We start from the raw sequence: 22,249 nt of genomic DNA on the forward strand, positions 1-22,249 counted from the left end.
TATATAGCGCCAATTCATGAAACATGTCATCACAAGGCACTTACAAAATCAAGTTCAATCATATTATACAGATTGGGTCAGATTATACAGATTGGTCAAAAATGTCCTATATAAGGAAACCAGTTGATTGCATCAAAGTCCCGACAAGCAGCATTCACTCCTGGGGAAGCGTAGAGCCACAGGGAGAGTCGTCTGCATTGTCCATGGCTTTGCTGCAATCCCTCATACTGAGCAAGCATGAAGCGACAGTGGAAAGAAAAAACACCCATTAACGGGAAGGAAAACCTCCGGCAGAACCGGGCTCAGTGTGAACGGTCATCTACCTCAACCGACTGGGGTTACAGAAGACAGAGCAGAGACACAACAAGAGAGACAAAAAAGCACAGAAGCACACATTCTGCCCAACTAAATCCTGCAGGAACAGTGATGACATGCATTTACATGCAGCAGCTGATGCATGTGGCTGGTTCATCCAAACTTAAAATGACCATTTTCTGTGTGATCTCATCGATCTCCTTGTCATGGTATGCACTTTCAAAACAAACTTTGGGACTTGACTTGAGGACAAACATGGTGTGTTTAGGCTAATCTAGAAAACTTAACAAGAACAAATAATGATACGCTCACAAAGCCTTAGTAAGCTGGGCAAGGAGCTTTGACCCTAGGGTAAATGCACTCACACGTTAAGATTCCTCTGGTAATAATTACATCAAACTTCTCTCTGTTTGGGTTTCAACTAATGATTTTGCTTCCTCTGCTACATCAAACAATTTTGCTTGATTTCCTTTCTTTAGCCCACTTTTTTCATGGCTCTCTGGCTTCTGTTTCAAATGTGAGAGTTCCTGCGGTTTCTCTGTGCGATTTGAATAATCAGAGACATCATTTTTACATCACACTTCAACAAGAGCGCTGCTGAATAAAACAACAAAAAGAAAGTGGCAACTAAGAAGTCTTCTTTGTTCCAGCATCTCTAACCTGCCTGTATGTTTGAAAAAAAAAATAGATTTTTGTTAGATTGCTTTGGCGTTGTTATTGCTGAAACTGTAATATAGTGACAGGAAAGGCTGGGTGAGGTTACCTATCTGAAGAGATTACCTCTGAGTGGTGATTTCATTGCAGCCTCCACCATGCCGACAAGCAGCTGGAGGCTCTTGGGGTCCTGAGCGAGGCCTGAGGCGAACGCTGCCAGGGCGTCGGCATGACGGCCGAGGTACTGCAGGGCAACCCCTTGGCGAAAGTAAGCCTGCAGAGACAAAAACAATCAGAAATGTCTTTGTTAAAGCTTTCAACCATTCTGTTTAAACAGGTCTGATTTTGCATGTTACATTTCACCTGGAAGGTCATTGTTACAGACTCTGGCCTACAACAACCTCCTGTGCAAAAGCAACAAGAGCTTTTTTATGTGATTTTGAATCTGATCTGAAGGTCAGTGTTTTTCTGACAGCGTTTGTCTTGATCGCCCCCTGGCTAGCTGTTAGCTGGAAGACTAACTTCTGTTTGATCAAAGTAAAAACTCTGAAGGGGGCGTTACCTCCTGCCTGACAGACACTGACTTGTCTTAACCCCAATAAAACAAACTCCCACATCAAACACAACTAAACCGTCCCTTCAGATGGATAAAGAAAGACTGCAAGCTTCCCGGTTTGAATCCCTCAGACTGCCACCCTGGGTCGCTGAAAAAGACCCTTAGCCCCGAAATGCTCGCCAGGCACCGCACAGTGGCAGCCCACTGCTCCCTAAGGGATGGGCTAAATGCAGAGGACACACTTCACTGTAATGTACAAGCTGCTATGAAACATAAACTGAATACTTGCTATAAATTTACAACATGACAATCTTTTGAAGTTTTTGGGGGTAGGCAAATGCATCTGCGTGAGCTGTGAAGGTACTGGTTAGTTACCTAAGACAGAAAACACAAAGGGAGGACTGCATAATAATAAATGTTCGTCAAGAAAAAGTATTTGCTTCTACAACAAGGTAACTTGTCTTTGTCTGTGTAAAACAGGTCAAGTGACTGTGGCTTGATGGGTTGAGTAGTCATCTTGCAACTGGAAGGTTGTGGGTTCGATTCCAGCTTCCCCTTGTCACATTTTGATATGCCCTTGGGCAAGGCACTAAACCCTAATTTGCCTACTGATCTGCATATCAAACAACTCTATGACTGTGTTTGGGTGAATGTGGCTCTAGTGTAAAGTGTTTTGAGTGGTCAATATGACTGGAAAATCGCTATGTAAGTTCAGACCATTTACTTAACCGTTTCCCATTTCATTCTAACTCATGAAAGGCGGCAGTAATTTAAGATAAGATAAGATAGGCTTTATTGATCTCACGATGGAGAAATTCCAATATATATACATATGGTCATCATTTTACAAGACAAAAATGACATTGTATGAAAAGGTAATTCCTTCCTAGCCTAGATCTCATAACTGGTTGTGGCAGCTTGTTTGCAACAAGTGCCATAAACCATTTACGATGACTGGGAAAAAATATTCTGGGGAGATTTTTTGGTCCACTCCTCTTTGCAGATCTTAGTAGAGGCTTTTTGAGCCCCAAAAGCCTGTTTAAGGTCATGATAGAGCATCTTAAACAGATGTAAGTCTGAACCTTAACTAGGATATTCCAAAAACCTTAATTTGGTTATTTTGAGCCATTTAAATATGGAGTTGATAGTGTGCTTTGGAATATTGTCCTGTTGCATGACCAGGGTGTGCTTGAAGTCACTGTAACAATCTGATGGTTGGATATTCTCCTTCATTATTTTCTGGTTGACAGCCAAATTCTTGGCTCAATCATTCAAGTTGCCTAGTTGATGATCTGGTCCAGGTTATTTGGTCAGCAGTAGGCTTGGTAGTGGACCTGTTTAGTATATACCTCTCAGTGCGTTTTGCAGGAGTCCCAAAGCCTTAAAGTACATGTTTTAAGGCTTTTACTTTGACTTCCAGACTGCTAGATGTCAGTGACCTTGTTTCTCATCTCTCCTAGAGTTTCCTTAGATCTGGGCATGATGTGTTGCTCTTTGAGATGTTATAGCCTACATCTTCTCAGAGAGGTGCTATTTAAGATTTTTTTTTTCTACATGTCTGGCAGAAATAAGGAATAATAATAGTAGCTAATAATTATCTGATGAAATTGAGACAAAGGATGTGGTTATTCATAGGTAGTTTGTGGAATTATAAATAACACAGAGCCGTGTTGGTTTGAATTGCCTTTTTCCTTTTATAAAAAGAAATGTGGGAAGATACAGCTTTAAATTATGTTTGATATTAAAATCTGTTTAATAATCTGAAACATTTACATGTGATAAAAAAGGAGAAAACTGAGAAAAATCTGTGAGGCAGCATCCACAGCTTGGAATTGAGAGTAGCAGTTAGTAACACTGCAGAGGTATTCAGTGATCTCCACCTAACTGAACTGATTAAAAAGTCAATGCAGCATTGCTTACACACACAGGAGGCGCGCACTTCATTAGCAGCCCTCACACCTTTCTCAGCCAGATTAGAGACAATGAATCATGACATCAAATTCATGAGCAGGATAAAGCTGGCACACTCCACAAACACACTCTCCCATTCTCTCACTGCTGACCTCACTGTAACTTAATTGTCTTGTCTACCCCTTTCTTCGTACTCATTCCCCCTCTCCTTCCCTCTCGTTTATCATCCTGCCCTCCCTGCTCCCTTCTCTTTATCTGTCATGACGTTGAGCGAATGAAGACAAAGAAGAGGGGAATTAGATTACATGTTTGGTCCTGTCCCTGCCTGCCACTTTGTGCACAAACACCGTCTTTGTCGCCGCCCCTACAGACAGCTGTATTGAAACGAATGGAGGCGGAGGTCAGCTTTGATCTAATGGGTGAAGCCTTTGGCGCTCTGTGTGTTGATGCTAAATGTGAACAGGTCACAGTGTCATTTCATTTCTGATTACCGCAAAGTGGGATAAATGGTTGAGAATTACAGCTGAGTCCTGAAAGCTCTTGTCACACAAGATATGTTCACGTTTATTGATTGGAGCATAAAATTAAAAGCCACAACGATTTTTATAGGTTTAGAGAGCAGATGTGCTAGCAGTATTTTAAGTAGAATCTTTAAAGAGACTAAACTAAAGGACTAAGAGAAGTCTCAAAGTTCAGTCCCTCGAGGCTCTAGTCCTTAAAGTCAAATTTCAATTTCATTTTTTTTGGAGCTAGTCTAATTCAAGCTTTCAGATTTGAGGGGTTCAAGATTAAGGCAACGTTTTCAGTACAGAGAAAAGCAACCCAAATTCGATCTTTTTGCCCATATGCGACCTATATCTATCTCTTTCATGGCAGTGTGAATGGCCTAATTCCGATCTTTTCACCCCCCCAAAAATCCGATTTGTGCCACTTCCTTGTGTGGTACTAATTCGGATACATAGCAGGTATTTTTCAAAGCGTCTGCAGTCTGAACAATCATATCGCATTTTATTCGTCTTTCACATCATTCTTCTGTCTCTCACTACACATCCACACAACACATGGTAGTAGCAGTTAACACTTCATAAAAGGCCATTGTTAATAGCTGTGCTGCTTTCTTCTTATCTTATTTAGTCTCGCTATTATGTGATCTTAATATTGTCGGCTCCCATTGCTCAATAGCTTTCTAATAATAACAGGGAGAGATGCTGGCCGGTATCCACGTCTTTTTCTTTGAGTTTTTTTTTAAACAAAACTTTATTGAACACTTCTAAAAACAATTACATTCACCATTACTTCTGTAAGCAGTTCACTGCTCTGTGACGTCTCCTGCTCTTATCTGCGCCTGCGGGTCGCTTTGCGGTCTTGAACCATTCAGACAGCAGTATGAAGGCGGTCACGTTTAACATTATAGTATGAACGGCCACCTCAAAAAAATCAGCAGAATAAGAATCTGAATTCCTTCACTGTCACTGTCGCATAAAGGGCAAATTTGGGTGTGACAGTGGTAAACACATGGACAGTTACACACAATTATTAGCATGAGAAAAAAAGAGAAGAAGAAAAAATGAGCAAACCAGTCTAATCTAAAGTTAGCTCTAAAGAAACACCAAGAGTAGAATTGTAAATACCAGAGTAAATATTAAACAAAGGAAATACTATTTGACAGTGGAAAATTTACATAACGTGTGATAATACAAAACGTAATATGCATAGTAGTGCAGCAACATCCCTAGCTAAGGCGTGTGCAACTTACCTTAGCATTTGGGCACAGTGTGAATAATTAATAGTTGGATCAGAACCTGTCCAGCATGATGTAAACAGTTATCTTAGTATCTGGGAGCAGTGTAAAAATCGGAATTGAGCATCAATAGAGCATCAGATTTGAGCATCAAGTCCTACAGTGGGAACTTAGCCCCACTGTAGGACTTAACTTTGATATTTTCTGAAATTCTTTTGTGAGGTCGTTCCCATTACTTTTAAAATGCTGCCTTTATCTGACTCCAGTGTGAACCGTTTGCGGCTCCAAACTGACCCGCATGTGCAGAAGAACAATATTAATGACTTCACTGAAGGATTGGGTTTTATGGGTTAAAGGGTCCAACGAAAGCCATTCACTGTCAGCGGGTACTGAGGGGGAAATAAAAAGAAAGTCATGCTCTCTGGAATTTTACAAAGCTTTAGCTAAAAAGATGTCTAATTGGCAATGGAGATGCAATCAGTACTGGTAGGGTGAGGAACTTCACAGAGACCGACCTCATTCATAACTTTAAGAAGTCGAGGGCAACTTTTAATGATATTAGCGCCTCTCATTTCGACTCCAAAGGCAGAACACTCGTCCCAATCGTTATCGCTTCGCAAAAGGGGGCAGATTACGACTCGCTGCCCCCGTAGAAATACGATACAACGGATTGCGACGAGTGAAAGTCCTCCGTGTGTGTTATGATTTGGGTTTTTGTTTGTTTGGCCTTCTTCAGCCAACAGCCACTGTCCTGTCAGCCAGCGGGACTCTTCAGTTAAGTTTCCTGTGTCTGCGTGCTGCAGTTCTGCCTCTTTCTCTGTGAGTCCCAGCCTTTTGCTCTGCCCGTTCTGATGGTTCCCTGGTCTACACCGCCTGCTCAGGTCTCCTGCTCATCCCTGCCGGCCTGCACCTTCAGCCAAGATTCATCTGCCAAGTCTGGTTCTGTCTGTCTGCCTCACCTACCACGACTCATCTGCACATTAAACCTTTTAAATGTACCTCTGTGTCCGGATATATATCGGGTTCACCAGCTGAAAACATTAGTGTGGAGGATCGTACATGAATTTTGCACGGCTGCGCTTTATGTCTGTAATCCAAACGGTTCAGATACCAATCGGATTCAGGACCACACATGGAAGTGACTCAAATGTGACCGTGCTTCCCCACTGGTTCTAAAAAGTCTGACCTGGTCACTTGACCTGTAAAAAAAAAAAAAATCTGCTTTTGGTCACATTTGCCTGCAGTGGGTGTCAGACTTGACCTAAGGGTCAAGTCTGACACCAGCTTCAAATATCTGACAGGCAAGTCTAAGTCAAATCTTTACATTCTCTCTGTAGATGCTTGCATTCCTCGTCACCCTCTTCCACATTCACATACTATACAGAATGGGACTGAATTAAAGGGAATGCACGTATTTCATAGATACGGCAGGAAAGGATTTCTTTGCAATGAGATCCATATATACTGTCCATTTAAACAGGTCTAAATATGTAAGAAGATAAGAGAGCGTCTGATGGCTTTTCAAATAATCAAAGTAAAAAAAACCTAAAGGTTCTGTATTCAATGAGAACTCCATTTAATATCAGCATCAGAAAGACAGATTTTCACTTTGTTTGAGCTCTCAGCATCAATGCCAGGAGTCCATGCTGAGGAGAGCGAGACAGCAGGCTGACCTCTGACCCTCATCCAAGCTGGAGAGGAGAGCAGCAGGGCTGCACTGGGATGGGGAGCTGAGTCTGTAGCCGGGGTGACATATGGACATCCCACCTGTCTCCCTAACTCTACTTAGCACTTCCCCTCAAATCTCCCTCACACTGATTTGGCTGCTGTAAAGAGGATGCAGCCTTTCACGTATAGTCTATTCTTGAGCTTCTGGGAGGGTGATTTCCATCAAACGACGATGATTATATTTGAAGAGGAGTATTATAATCACAGAACATTGCAATTATCGCCACACGGCTGTGCGAGAGCAGATGTGTAGCACAATGTCTAAGGTGGGATGTGTAGGTTTGTGCAAGCCAAGCAGGTGTGTGTGCGTGCGTGCGTGCGTGCGTGCGTGCGTGTGTGTGTGTGTGTGTGTGTGTGAGAGAGCTTTTTGCCCCTATCGGGGGTGTAAACAAGCCAGAGCCAGACAGAGACTGACAGCAGGAAGAGTCTGCCTCCACCACCTCAAGCCTAATGCACACACACACGCATCCTGCCTATTAGCTCAGTCTGGCTACGCTGCCTTTGAAACACACACGAGAGGTGCAGACAGCCTCATAGACAAACGCGAACACCACCAACCTCTCCAAGTGTCCTAAACACCCCACTCCTCCTCCTCCTCCATGTTTTCTTACTTTTTTTTTGGCATATCTCTCAGCGGTGCTCTGGAGCATCTCTGAAAAAGCTTGTCAGATAACAGAGATTTATCCGGGCTGCAGGTATCTCCCACTGGTTCCCTGTCGGCCCCTTAGACAGGTCCTCCAGCATCAGCTGACAGCTCTTTGTCCGCTATGGTGAGGAGATCAATAAAAAGGGACAGGGCTAATTTGACTTCTGAGTCTGTTTATATTAGCAGCACGCAGTACGCGAGCGTCTATTCATTTCTCTCTGTGCATATAAAAGCATCCAGGGAGCTCTTTGCGGCTATGGTTAATAATCGATCAGATGACAATGTGAATGGGTCTGCCTACTGCGAAAATGGAGAAGTACTTCAGTCAACTGCTCCTCCGAGGGTTAGAGGGCTTTAAAACTTTGCTGTTTGGATCCAGTCTCATGGAGTTCCTTTCAGCCACAGCAGGGAGCTGCTTTCAGATGAAAACATTTAAAAGCCCTACTCTACGCTATTTGTTCAGTATTAAGCTGATAAACACAGCTGGTGAGCAGCAAATGAGTACAGTGGAGCTTTTGGAAACCAGAGAGCAGATAAGTCCCTCTAGAATTGGGTATTGCTCATTTCGGCCTCGTATGTATAAATAAATAAACTCCCCTACTGCTCTTTCAGCAACTTCTGCACATTTGTTGCTTTCCTCTATGTCACAAAAGGGGTGGTGGAGGATCTATATGCAGGCAAAAGGAAAGCAGAGGGAGAGCAATAATAAAGATGTTTAAGTATCCAAAGAGCAACTTACAAAAACAATGTCTGAGGGTCATGAAACTGAATGAATCTAAAAACAAAAGAGGAGCGTGGAGGGTAGACAATGGAGGGCAGAATTACAGCGGGCAGGAGACGAACCCGCGGTGACTAAAGAACCGAAGGGGAATCCCTGACTGTTCAGTTCTGACTGAGGTTCTATACTGTTACTGTGGAACAAGAAACAGATGAGACTAACGAAGAGAACAGAGACAGAGGGAGTCAAAGAGAACGGATGGCAGAACAGGAACTAAACACACACCAGAAACTAATAAGCGCTACACAAGCACACACACACGACTACATATGAGACAGATTCAAAACCAAGAGGAGGCTGGGAAACTGAGAAACAGGAGGAAAACAGGGAAAAAAACCTGAAAGGGCCAGAACATCCAAAATAAAACAGGATGCTAATAAACCAAAGACAAATTTAAAAGCAAGAAATTTAATGACCCACACATGATACACAAAGTCCAAAACTTGACACTGTATCTCGTGCCTCCTTTGGTACAGCTACAACATTAACGTAAGCTGCAGCAGAGCCTCACAGCATGGAAAGCGTAACGGGGGAAGTCTTAAGAGCATGTTACTAAAGGGTGAGAAATTACATTTATTTTACACGCAGAGATGCAAACATGGATGATTCCAACTCAGTTAATAAACATCAAAACCCAACTCATGTTAATTTATGACATAATGACGAACACTTAAGGTCCATATCCTGCATCCTCTGCAGCGCAGTGAATATGTCTTGGACAAAAGTGACACCAGAGTAACTCTTGTTTTAAATTAAAAGGAAATACACGAGGAACCGTACGTTATGGTTCTACCTGGAGGAACAGGAAAAACGTGTCACAATTATCGATGCTGTATCCAGATATGATACTAATTTGGCCTGGTGTCGATATTAAATATTTTAGCATATGAGGCAAAGAGAGAAGGGAAACTCAAAGTTCTTGACAAATCTGTGTGCAAACAGTGCTTTAAAGTGGTGGCAACAAATTCAAGCAGCACAACAAACTTCTTACAACTTACATCTGAAGGACCGACACCAATGCCTTCATGATTAATTCGACAGGTTAGTAAATTAAAGATGTTGTTCATAATTTAATACATTAAATGTATTACTGATGTTAGCACAACCGATGGTCTGGATTAATGATGAGTGATTAGCCGTGGCTAGCATGCTACTAGGCATGTGTTATATTTGGGTTATTTATTTAGCATTTGTTTGCAAACTAGCATCTGAGATTTTGTTGAGAAAGCATGCAGCAAGAAAAAGTTTATTATTTTATTAAAATATTTTTTATGCCTGTGGTTATTTGTCAATTTTTATTCCTGTGGTATCGAAAATGGTATCGACTTTGGAACGTTTTCCTGGGTATCGATATCGAGTTTGAAATTTTAGTATCGTGACCACCCTACATGCCACCAATAACCCAAAGACCATAAGCTAGTGATGCCAAAGCTTCCCCTAACTCAGAGAAGGTGAAGCCGATAACAAATATCATTTGAACTGTTAACACAAAGGAGCTGTGACCATCTAGAGCTATTTGGAATCATGGGTTATAGCGCTTTCTGTGGATATAACAACTTTTTTTTATCAAAACGATACATTTTTCAAAAATAATACATCCACAGAGTATCTAGAATGGTGCAGAATAAAAGTATTAATTTTACTAAAAAAGTTAGATAAATAATAGTTTTATACATTTTAACACAGGGGTGTCCAAACGTTTTGGATCGTGGGCCGAAATTGTCAAGTCAAAAAGCACTCGAGGGCCAAAAAAATTAATAATATTAAAAAAAAATAACACAACCAAACAATTGTGAATTTTTTATCCTGCTCTACAAAATATGATAATTTTAAATGAAAATAATTTACTTTATTTAGCCAATTTTAATAAATTCCAGTCAGAATTTAACCCGGAGGCCACGCAAAATCAACACAGGGGTCCCCGGGCCAGACTTTGGACATGCCTGTTTAAGCAAATCCAAAATATATAAATATTTACCACTGGTTGCAATGCCAAAGTCGTCACTAAAGGATCCTGTTCTAATAAAAATAGGATATTCCTCAAATGACGTCAAATTACAAAATTTAGAACAGCACAACATGCATGCATCACAGCCATCTTGGGGTTAAACAAACAGAGCGGTAACGCTTGAATAGTTTACTTGCATGAGTCAAATACCTAACAGATATGTCCTGAATATCGCCTCAGACATTTTATGGCAACAACAAAACACGCTGCTGCGTTGGCAGCTCCCAGAGTGACTCGCGACATGATCATGACCATATGAAGGGAGCTTTTTCTATTAATTTTCCAGACACTTATGTGCTTTCTACATTTTGCTGGTAGTAAGGAGCAAACTCGTGAATGTCCAGACCGAATACCAGCGACTGCAACGTCTGTGCAGGTAGGTTATGCTTATTTGGCTTTTCTCAGCGGAATAACAACATCACATGATCCATGACGGGTGTTCATGTGAGCTTCAGTGTTATTATTATATTATTATAAGTGACTTTGGGCTCGTTTTTCTCCAAAGTCACTTATAGCTTTTATGAGTCAGCAGTTGCAGTTTCTTGGGTGAAGATTAGTGATCTTGTGCGTGTGTGTGTGTGTGTGTGTGTGTGTGTGTGTGCAGAGGTGAGATTGAATCTGAATGTCTTATTACAGCAGGATGATTGACTTTGCAACTTTAGAAACAAAGCTGTTTTCAAATCTATATTTCACAATAAACCCTATAATAATTTAAAGCTGTGGTTCTCAATCCTGGTCCTCAAGTACACGTCCAAGGTATTAACAAGCTGGATTTCATGACTAACAGTTTACCGTTCAACGGATTTCAGGAGGGCAGTAATAATAATTTATTTTGTGCAGGTGTGCTATACATAATTTCACGATCATGGAGATCTCTGTGAGATGTTCTAAATTTGTGACATTCTTTTAAGACCTAACCATGCTTTAACCGTCTCTATAGCTTTCCTCCCAGGTCTGTCCACTGTGTTCTTTGGTTTCCATGATGCTGTTTGTGCTCTAGTGTTCTCTAACAAATGAAGCCTTGACAGAGTAGCTGGATTTATACTGAGATTAAATTACACGCAGAGGGACTCTATTTCATTCTATCATTCTCTTTCCTCTTTAAAATTACGTGTCGTGATGTCTTCTCAACCAAATACTTAATGAAATATTAGAAAGTTCAGTGGGTATAAGTACTTTTCACATGGTACTACAAAAAGGAAAACTCACTAAAGCAGAAGAACATAGCAGTCATGGAGAGATCTTGGTTCCAGGTGGAATGTTTTCAAAGTCTTTGTCATATGTTAAGACACAGAGAAGAGCATTAAAGTTCAAGGTATAAAGGCTTGTTTCTATGAAATTAAACATAGTCATTCTGACCTAAATCTAAAAGTTAAATCACAGGAAAGAATAACTATAAAACAACAAGTATTATTTGAAGTTTCAGGCAACTTCATGTCTCTTTTAAGAAAGGGGAAATGAAGTTGAGATATCAGTCCATGACAAAGTGATGATGAGAATGATATAAAAAATGACTTGTGTTGAATTCTAAAGCAGAGACACATCAAAGAAACTAAACCCCAGTGTGTGAGAGATACAGCGAGGGAGGTGTCGTATGTGTCAGAGCAAAGGATGCCCACCGGATGAACAGATGCTTCAATTACTGCTCGTAACTCACATTAATCGAGAGCAGATGGCAGCACAAATGGCGGCAGGGAGAGAGCACGGGTTTGAACGAGAGAGGCTCATAAAAAACAGACATGATAGAGATTGATGTGTTTGGAAATCAGAGAATCTGCCTTAAAAATGCCCAGACGAGACCTTCACTCTGATTCTAGATGGTGCCTCTGGTAAAGGATCCCAGCTTGAGAAATGGAGAGCCACCCGCCCTGATCAAGAGTATGGGGGGGGGGGGGGGGGGGGGGGGGGGGGGGTGAGACGGCAGGTTATATCTATCTATCTATCTATCTATCTATCTATCTATCTATCTATCTATCTATCTATCTCCATGTATATATATATATATTTTTTTTTTTTTTTCTTTTTTTTAAGATAACATTTTTGGAAGATTGGGATTTTATTTCGCAAATGCGCTCATTTGGCTTTCATGTCATTGTGTAATACCACTAGCAGCAAACAATTCGTTCTATTGTGATTGTTTACAATGGCAGGACTGCCATGTTTTATTTTACAAGTATGTTTCAGAGCTTGTATTTAGTTGCACTTCGTATTCAGCTCAACTCCCAGATAAAATACTTGAATTAAAACAAGTTTTTAAAATAATTTATTTTTGTGAAAATAAAAAGGAGGGGAAAAAGATTAATGGGATTTGGTATAGTAAAATTGGAGATTTTATTTTTAAGTCATAGTGCCCAGCACTATATATATATATATATATATATATATATATATATATATATATATATATATATATATATATATATATATACTTACATATATATATGTATGTATGAGAGAGAAAGAGAGAGAGAGAGATCATTTAATAATTCGCAGAGGCTTATTTGTAAGACTAAAAGTACCTTTTAAAAAAAAAAACCTTTATGCTCATATTAAACTGAGATCTCTTGAGCTTTGGTCCTTCTCAAGTCCACTGGCAGCCTTTTGGTTTTCATCACATTTAAGTAAAGGTGATTCCTGTCACTCCATGTCAAAAAGTTGTTGACCACTGTTCTATACTCACTCTCTTCACCATTTGTAATACATCCAACTCTCATCAGAAACTTTCTGCAGATGGCAGTTCTCCAGGCAATAGTCAAAATACATGGTGTACAGAGTGAAAAGGAAGGGGAAGTGGACAATCCCCTGTGGTGCTCCGGTGTTGCTGACCACTCTGTCTGACATACTGTAGACGTACGTAGACGTATCATGACAACCCTAATAGATTACACACACACATGTGGCATTGTGCCTTGTCAAATAGAAAGACTGGTGCTGTTAGCATGTGGCTAAATTACTAAAGTGAAAGTGATTATTAAAAGTCCAGCGTATGAATAAGTAACACTGATGAAACAACAACATAAAGCGCTGAGAATACTGCAACTAGCCAACCATTTGCTGCTAATGATGCAAAAGTTGTATCGGATTACATTGGCATCACATTAAAAGGGTTGTTTCACAGTTTCTATTCAAATAACTGAGCCACTGTAGTACGAAATCTTAGACTGAGCTAAATAATTTTACACATAGATGAGGATGACAGAACTTGTGCAAATTAGCAACATGCACTTTATGTTTTATAGCACACTGAATACACACGACCACCCTGAGATACGCTGAAACTATGCAGACCAGAGTTAATTTACAAAGACCCTAAAGTGATCCATGCATTAGGGGAAAGAGGCAGAGAGCAGCATTCAGGTTAGTAGTGGGGATGGTTAGTGGAAAATAAGCTCATTCTTTTTATGCATCACAAGAAAAAAAAAAAAAAAAAAATTATTCTGCTCTTTACCAGGTTCTAAAATTTTTCATTAAGTATACAAAATCACAGAGATGGTTTGACATTTTAATTATTTATCAAACAAAGCTGACACCAAAATGGAAAAGCCATGTGAGAAAGAGCTCTTGCTGCTTCGACAGGATTTAAAATGGAAAGTAGCAGCCATGAGCTGCTAATCGAAAATGCTGATTAGCTGATAATCATCTGTGTGACCACCTCTAAAAAGCGTGATTTTTGTAAGTTTGCTAGTCTAGAGCACAAAGTTAATGGCGGTCTGACAGTGTTTTATCCCCACACCATAAAGACGTGTAAATAAACATTTCCTTTGTAAAACTTAAAATCAAAAACTGTAAATTTATTACATAAAAATTTATTCACATGAAAATTTGAATTGTTGCCGTGGGTGTGTTTACCTGCTGGATGTACCCGCTGTGAAACTATCAGGAAATAACTTTTTATTTCTCTGATTATTAACAGCTTTATGCAGGGCTCTGTTATTGTTACTCTGTGTTGCTCTACCAAAGTGTTCTCTCTCTCTCTCTCTCTCTCTTCTTCAGAACAGAATAGAACTTCTTCATGTTTCTATTTTGCGGCATAAATTGTGAGTCAGACTCAGATTGAGAAGCTGGTACATGAAATAAACAAAGTGAGAACACACACAGGTAGATTATCAGAGTTTAGTCCGTGAATCCACCTGGATGGTCTCTGCTTCAGACGTTTCAGGTTGTCTGTGGAGGTTTGGCCAATCGGAGCGTTTCTTTCTTTCTCTGGCTTCAGGCTGAGCCACCGATGCACCTGAAAATCCTCTAGATTCTGTTTTGGATGTTGTGTGTAACTTTATTGCAATTTAATTCAAATTCTGTTCTAATTTTATTTCCATAACTTTTGTTGTGATGGTTGTGTTATTGTAACTGCAACTGCAATTATTATTATTATTATTTTTATTATTTTGAAGATTAGGGGTGTATCAACCCGGCTGGGACACAGAAGGGAGTGCGCGGCTAAAAAAGGTTATGAACTGCTGTCTTAGAGAAACAGTTGTTGCTTCCAATCATTTTGTGAAGTCTTAAAAGACCATTTCCAAGCTAGATAAAGTCCTTCATTTACACAGAGAAGGTTGAGCAACAAATGGAAAACATTTCAGGCATTTGCAAATCTTCCCATGAAAGGAATTCTGGCAAACACAACCCAAGGTCAGACTTTGTAAAGATAAGAAAAACTTCAAAAAGCCAAAGATTTACAGGTAAACATAAATGTTAAATGTTAAAGGTGATGATGATACAACTGACGTATCGGTCGGTTGCTGTCCGAAAATGGCCCTTACCTGCAGGAGATGCAGGCCCTTTACACACACACACACACACACACACACACACACACACACACACACACACACTAATTGCTCCTAGGTTAATCTGCATGAATATTTATCATTGTTTCTCTGGGACACTCACTAAAATGCAATAATTGAGTTGGAGTGGCTGTAAGCACCATTTCCACTGGGGCCAATAAAGATGTTACAGGACCAGCTGTGGACTCTCTAATATAGAGCTACAGTGTGTTTTTTCACATAGAAACACATTCTTTGGTGTGGTGAATGGTAAAAGCTTTAACTTCTTAGAGAGAAGCTTTTGCTTGACGTAAAATCCTACTTTGTCAAGGTCATCGATGAGTGTGCTTTTCTTGAAGCGTGAGTCTCTGGGGGTGCATTCAAAGTAGCTCTCTTTTAACAAGCATCTCTATTCATCTTAACGACACAGGAAATTTACAAAATCTTCATTTATTTGCCATTTCTGGGAGAACGTATTAACAATAAAGAAACATCTTAACTGTAAGTTTAAAGCTGAAAGTGTGATGCAAAAACCTAAATCTCCCCTGACTGAACCAAGTAATTGCTTTGTGGAAGTCTTCCACGTCCTCCCACTTGGATGCAGCTGCTAGATTTGGCAGCTTGAACGCACTGTAATTGAAAAATTCAGTTAGGACATAATGTGAATTAAGATGATAGAGACAGGGGTTCTGTCAGTGAATGAAAGCTATAGCACCCAATCATACAAAAGGGTTAGGGTTATTGCAACTACATTTCAGGACAAAGTAACTGCAACAGAAAATGTTCGATTAGAGCATGTTTTTGAATTCCAGACTTCACTATTCGACTACATTATTGATTTATATAAACTCCCAATATAGACTGAAAAGGAATAGAAACGCAATATTAACATTATATTAATATTGAATATTAACCTGACTCTAGCCAGATGTATTTCGCTCTGCCTAGCTCCACTCACATCCATCTGGGACTGATCCATAGGAATTGCCTTTTTTGAAGGCTGGGCCTTATCAAAAATCCTTGCATATGATTGGATAAGCCACTTGTCTGTCATCTTTATCAACGTGCTATTTCAACCACTCACACCGAAGCCAACCCATGACGCTGATGAGAGCGACGCAGGAAAAAACAAAACTTTTTTTTAAATGTGTTTGCGGCTCTAGTGGCACGCGTTTTATTGACAGTGAGCTGACAGGAAGAGGGGGGAAGACAGGCGGCAAAGTGCCACGGGTCGGAGTCGATCCCGGGCCGACCGCGTCGAGGACTAAAGGCCTCCTAATATGGTTCGCGCTAACAGCTAACCGCCACGGACGCGCCCCGGAAAACAAAACTTGCCAAATCCGGTTGGGAGAAGGGTGAAAACATGGTTTCCACCAACAAAAGCCTTCAGAGCCGTTCTCTGATGTTCTTTTAATGAAACAATATTAGGTAGATTGAACAACACGGAAGAAATAGCAGCACCAATGTTAACGCTTGCTTCCTCGATGCGAGCCGCCATTGTTGAATCAAAACAGTCTCACGTCACGGTCGCTTCTCCACTACGTCACATCTATGAAACTCCAGCCCTGCGTCCTGATTGGCTGGACAATGAAATTGGTTGGAGAAATCACTCCATATGGGAGAGGTCCCAGTTGGATGTAAGTGAAGCTAGGCGGAGTGATATCCGTCCGGCTAGGGTCAGGTTAGCTGAATATAGTATATCAGGGGTCTTCAAATTCAGGCCTCCAGGTCTGGTGTGCTGAAACCTTTAGATGTGTCCCTGGTCCAACACACCTGAATCAAACGGCAGAGTTACCTCCTCGCTATGCAGTCAGGTTCTCCAGAGTCCTGCTGATGACCTGATTATTTGACTCAGGTGTGTTGAAGCAGAGACACACATAGAAGTTGCAGGACACAAAGATCTTGAGGACTGCAGTTGAAGATCCATGGTATATATTAATTTTAGGAACTTTAATCGCAAATATATACATTTGCTGAGACCATGTGTCTGAGTTACGATATTTTGTTAATCAGAGGTCAGCAGTAGAAAAGCTATGAATAATTTATATGGTAAAATATTTCAGTTAACTAGCTACAATGCTCAGCTATGATTATACATAATAATATGGTTAGCTATTGAAGTTCAATTGTTATCCTTATGCCCAAATGACATTTTGATATAACATGATTAACCTTGTGTAGACTATTTGCGAATTTGCCTCAGACCACTAGACGGCTAACCCTTACCTCATAAATGGCTTGCTGATTCACATACACACCACGAGGTTAATATGGAAAACTGCAAGTAGTAAAACTTATGCCCAATTATACCTATTTTTACAAATTTGCATACTAAACACAAAAATGTATATATTTTGTTTGCCACATTTTCAAATGAATCATCTCTATCAGTTGATTGTCAAATCTGATAAACAGTAAAAACACAAATAACATATTTTTTAATACATCTGTAAATACATTAATTCAGTAAAGCATTAAATCTGATTCTATTCCCAGATTAAGAACACCTTCAGTGCTCAGTGGTATGCTATTTTTCCTGTAATACTGTGGAGTTTTTTTATATTCTGCTCCTGACTGATCCCTTTGTAGAAACAGATCTTTCAGATCCTTTGTAACCTCTCTGCTCTCTCGGCTAAAGGATACCGAGCAAATGTCAGGAAAATCCAACTAGTGCAGCTGACCTTTATCTTTCCAGTTATTCAGATTCTGTCCTCTGGTAGGTGTATACCCAAAAAGACTGAATGGTAGAATGAAATGAATGGGGTGTTCAGCAAAGAATAAGAGTGTTGATATTCATGCAACCACGTAACTGAAGCTTTTAACATTATAACTTTACACAGATTTGTATGAATAAGACAGATATGTGTTAGTTCCTTAAATGGAGAATATATATATATTTTTCTCTAATCTAACAGGACGTAACAGCCTGTAGTAGAGGGAAACTGAACTTGGTGTGTGTTCGTTGTCTAGTGGCTCCAGGTCAAAGGGTTAAAGAGGTGCAGCTGATGTGAGTGCTGGTACGGCAGAGAGCATTCATCAACTTCTCTTTGAAATGTGATGTCTGGAGGTCAACGAAGAGAAGCAGCTGACGTTTTTTTTTTCTTCTTTATCTTCTTCTTCTCTGTTTTTATCTGTCTTAAAGTGCCCCAGCCCTAACTTCAGTGCAGCTGTTTAAACACCTGATCCCTGGCACTTACTCTTCGGGCTTCCAGAAAACACTATCTCCAGCTTGAGCACGCAAACATGTGGGCCACAAGTGTTACTTTCCACTAAGTGCATTTTAAGTCTGCGAGGATAAGCAGAGTGGGACGCCCGGGACCTTGATGTGAGACTTAACAACAAAAAAAAAGAAAAGAAAAAGCATTCTCTCTGTCACAACCAAGTGCTCCGAGTTAACGTCAGCACACACGCTCCGGTCTCTGGGTGACCGAAAGCAATTCCTCTTTTTATTTTTCCCCTTTCCACTCTGTTTTATCTTTAGGCGCAGAACTTGAGTCATTCACTTGATGCTCTCACATATATGAAAACACTCCCAGGTGCCAACGCCCACCTCCCTCGTACCACATACGCACATGTGCGAACTTCCTTATTCGCAACTTGAATGGAAAAATATGCACAAAGGGGAATCGGGGAGGGAGTACTAGTGGTCTTCTGATCCTGTTAACTGCATCACAGTGGAGGGATTGGTCCTCCTATACTGGGCAATTAGGCTGTCACTCAATGGGAGGCTGCTGGATCTGTGTGTGTGAATGTGATTTTACAGTAGGATGGGTTTGATTAGGTGAACTTCAATAGAAAAAAGTATCCTTTATACCTGCTGGGGCCAGCATGAAGAGTTCCAGCTATGATTTAAATACCTGTTTATTGCCTTGTGAAGACCTGGAGATACTAATGAGCACCTAGCATTCCTACTAACATGATTTAAAATTTCTGAGTTTGTCATTGTGGCTCAAATGTATGTTTGATGTTTTTTTTCTGTAAGAAAACTTACTTTTGCAGCATTAGTTTAGTTGGAGTTTTATTGGAGAACTAGCTTTTTTACATCATAAATTTGAAGGACCAAATCAAAGGAAAAAAACTACCTACTTACAACCAAGCTTTAGAACTATGGTGTGGAAGAAGAATTTTAGAAATTGACTCTGATAATCCTACATAAAATCCAGCGAAAACCAATTTCTTACAAAAGCTGCCTGTGTATAATGTAACGTCAGTAAAATTCTGCCGTTCCACGAAGGCCTCAGAGGTTTGTTAGTGAAAGCTGGTGACCAAACAGCATCATGGAGACCAAGGAACACAGCAGAAAGGTCAGGGAGAAAGTTTAAAGTAGGTTTTAGTTTACAAAATAATATCCTAAGCATTAGCTGAAAGGGGAAAGAGTGCGACACAGCAAATCTACGAAGAACTGGCCATCCAGCAAAAATGGCAGGTACATGGCAACTTTGGAGGAGCTGCAGAGATAAACAGCTCTGAGAAACCTGCCAGAACTACTGTTACTCCACAGTGCTGGCCTTTATAGACGAGTAGCAACAAGAAAGCCACTGTTGAAAAAAGCCACAAGAATCCCCATTTAAAGTTTGCTACTTATAAAACGATACAAAATCACTAATATTTCTATAGTGGTTTCTCTAAATCTAACAATCTAACCCATTTGCTTTTTCAATGGAGGCTGCACATCAGTATATATATATATATATATATATATATATATATATATAGTTCCCACTAGAAATGTCATCAAAATAATAATAATATAAACACAGTTGTTTTGATTAAATGTTTAATGTAGGCTGGGTTGTGATAATATTCTACAAGGGCCTACATGTCGTCAAATAACTGCCGTAGGTACGCCCTGCCCTGCAGGACGGACAGACTAAAATATTCATTTGCGCCTGAAGCTATTGCTCTCCTGAATAAGTGATTAACCTGCTTTTTTTTGTATGACTGATTGTAGATTAATTGTTTGCCTGCCACTGTGAGCTGTAAAACAAATTGCCCTATGATGACAATAAAGATCCCTTGAACCTTGAGAGGGGGTCCCCCATGTCTGAACTTGTGACTCTGAGGGAACCTGACCAAGTGTCAATATATGAAGAGTAGGGAGTGAGAATGTGTTGACTTAGCATACAGCGAGAGCTAGGATGGAAGGGTTAAGATCAAAGTATATTCATGTGTCTGAACTGGCATCTGATCTGACTGAGCACAACATTTTTCTTTTTCTGCCACATGGATATCTAAAGGTGCATAGCCACATTATTTCACTTTTTTAATTTATACGTCAGCAGCTCACTCTGGTTGAATACAAAGTTTTTATGAAAGATAATCTCGTCCTGCTGATGTATTAGTTGTTATTTGCCGTTTTACGCTTTGTGTTTGCTCAGTTTGTAAGTAAATAAAGCCTTTCGTGTTTATTTATTATAACAGAGGAATACACCACTGTGCATGTGCAGCAGGAGATAAAACAAGGAAGCTAACAGCTATTGGCATCTCCAAACGAAACAATGCAGAATGGTCCAAAAAAATAATAATTCCAAGAGGGAAATGCACAGGAGTTTTGCTGAGAATACAGTATGGCAGTGTTGGTTGGTGTTCGCTGAGGCAGACCTTAAACCTGCCGAGGCTCAGACCGCACAGTTGATTGATGCGAGTAAATGTTCTGATATGAGGCTCTTAAAGTTGTTGTAGATCGTTGGCCTTCAATCACACCAAGCTGCCTCTTTATAGTGAGGCATTCCAGAGGGTCAGGCAATTATTTAATACTGTTTTATCAATTAAGCAAACCTGCATCATGATAGTTCTGCGATACTGCTCGTACGTGGCTCCACGTCTGTTTATACCTGGTCATCTCGTCTGGTGCTAGGAGCTATTTTGATCCACAAAAAGGACCATAAAAACATTATCAGGATGGAGGCTTGGTGTATCCAACTTTATTTTATCCTGATCAAACGGTTTTTGGTCTTTTTATAAGCATATAACGTGGCTATATACTAGATAAAATCTACTTCACAAAGTGTTGTAATGTAGAAAACGATAACCATGCCCACACTTGCCTCCCTGAGAGCATCGTCCTCCGATTTGAAACAGAACCAAGTCAGGCAGAACTGGATTAATGAATGTCACCAGGTTTATATAATCCCTCACAGCAGCACAACTGTCATGGTTATAGTTACCTGCCACAGTAAGTGGACTAAATTACTCTCTGTGATTTCTGATGAGAATGAGTTGAATTCATATCGTGATTTTATACTATGCGGGTCCTCACTTTGCGGTTTCTCAGAAGAACTGTGTTCTAGGTTCATCTGAACATGCATTCAGAGTAAGCAGTTTCAAAAGAAAATCTTCCAATACAACATTTAAAATCAGATTCCTCTTAATATTTCAAGTGGAATGAATAAACACAGACTGCGCCTGAGATGTTGCTGAATTAAAGGGACTTTTTATTCTACTTTAACCCTCAGGCTTTTTTATCTTTTGCACCCTTTACCCTTCACAGCAAGCAGTGTCAGGGCTCTCCCTCTCTTTAGTGTGCTCTCTTAATTATGCCCAAATAATCCAGGGAGAGGCGTGGAGAGGTAGAGGACAGGAGGGGGGCAGACAGAGCAGCAAAGAGTGCATGCACGTCCCACTGTGAACCAGGGCAAGGAGAGAACACCATTGTAATTGTTCCCTACAAAGTTAATTAGGCCGACTGTCTGAAGCCCAGCCCGATCAAGCTCACAATTTGCAAAAAATCACATTAAAGGCAGAGAGGAACACTCAGTTGTTAATGTACCATATCCTTATGGTTCTTACATCCCTCTGATCTTAGGAGCAAACTCCTGCTGCTCAGCCTGCTGCACACTGGTTCACTTTATGTATGAGTGCTGCATGTACATTTATGGATTTTTCCCTTGGGTAGCTGATTCATCCACAGCTCTTTTTTTTCAGCCTGACTAATCCAATTAAGGGATTATCTGTTTTGAACGTGACAGATAATAGTGGAAGAAAAGAAACGTACGTGCCGTAACATTACAAGCTTACTGTCCGTAATTACTTTTCTTAATTATTTAGTTTCCAACAAGAAAAAAAACAGTCAGGGAAAATGGAACAAGTGTCAACAGATAATCGGAAATAAAGGGGAAGGACAACCTATGAAGGGACTATATTACT

The 22,249-nt window shown here is 40.2% G+C and overlaps 1 protein-coding gene across 3 annotated transcripts in view; it reads right to left on the reverse strand.

Moving 5' to 3' along the window:
- ttc28 (tetratricopeptide repeat domain 28) overlaps positions 1 to 22,249 on the reverse strand; it is a 188,962-nt gene that overhangs the window by 72,689 nt on the left and 94,024 nt on the right. For all 3 annotated transcript variants that reach the window (XM_036140650.1, XM_036140649.1, XM_021310378.2), the window contains one exon: positions 1,096 to 1,243. In XM_036140650.1, coding sequence (XP_035996543.1) covers positions 1,096 to 1,243 — 148 coding nt within the window. The remainder of the gene's footprint in view (positions 1 to 1,095; positions 1,244 to 22,249) is intronic.

This window comes from Fundulus heteroclitus, chromosome 8 (genome assembly GCF_011125445.2).
Source record: "Fundulus heteroclitus isolate FHET01 chromosome 8, MU-UCD_Fhet_4.1, whole genome shotgun sequence".
NCBI classification, from domain to species: Eukaryota; Metazoa; Chordata; class Actinopteri; order Cyprinodontiformes; family Fundulidae; genus Fundulus; species Fundulus heteroclitus.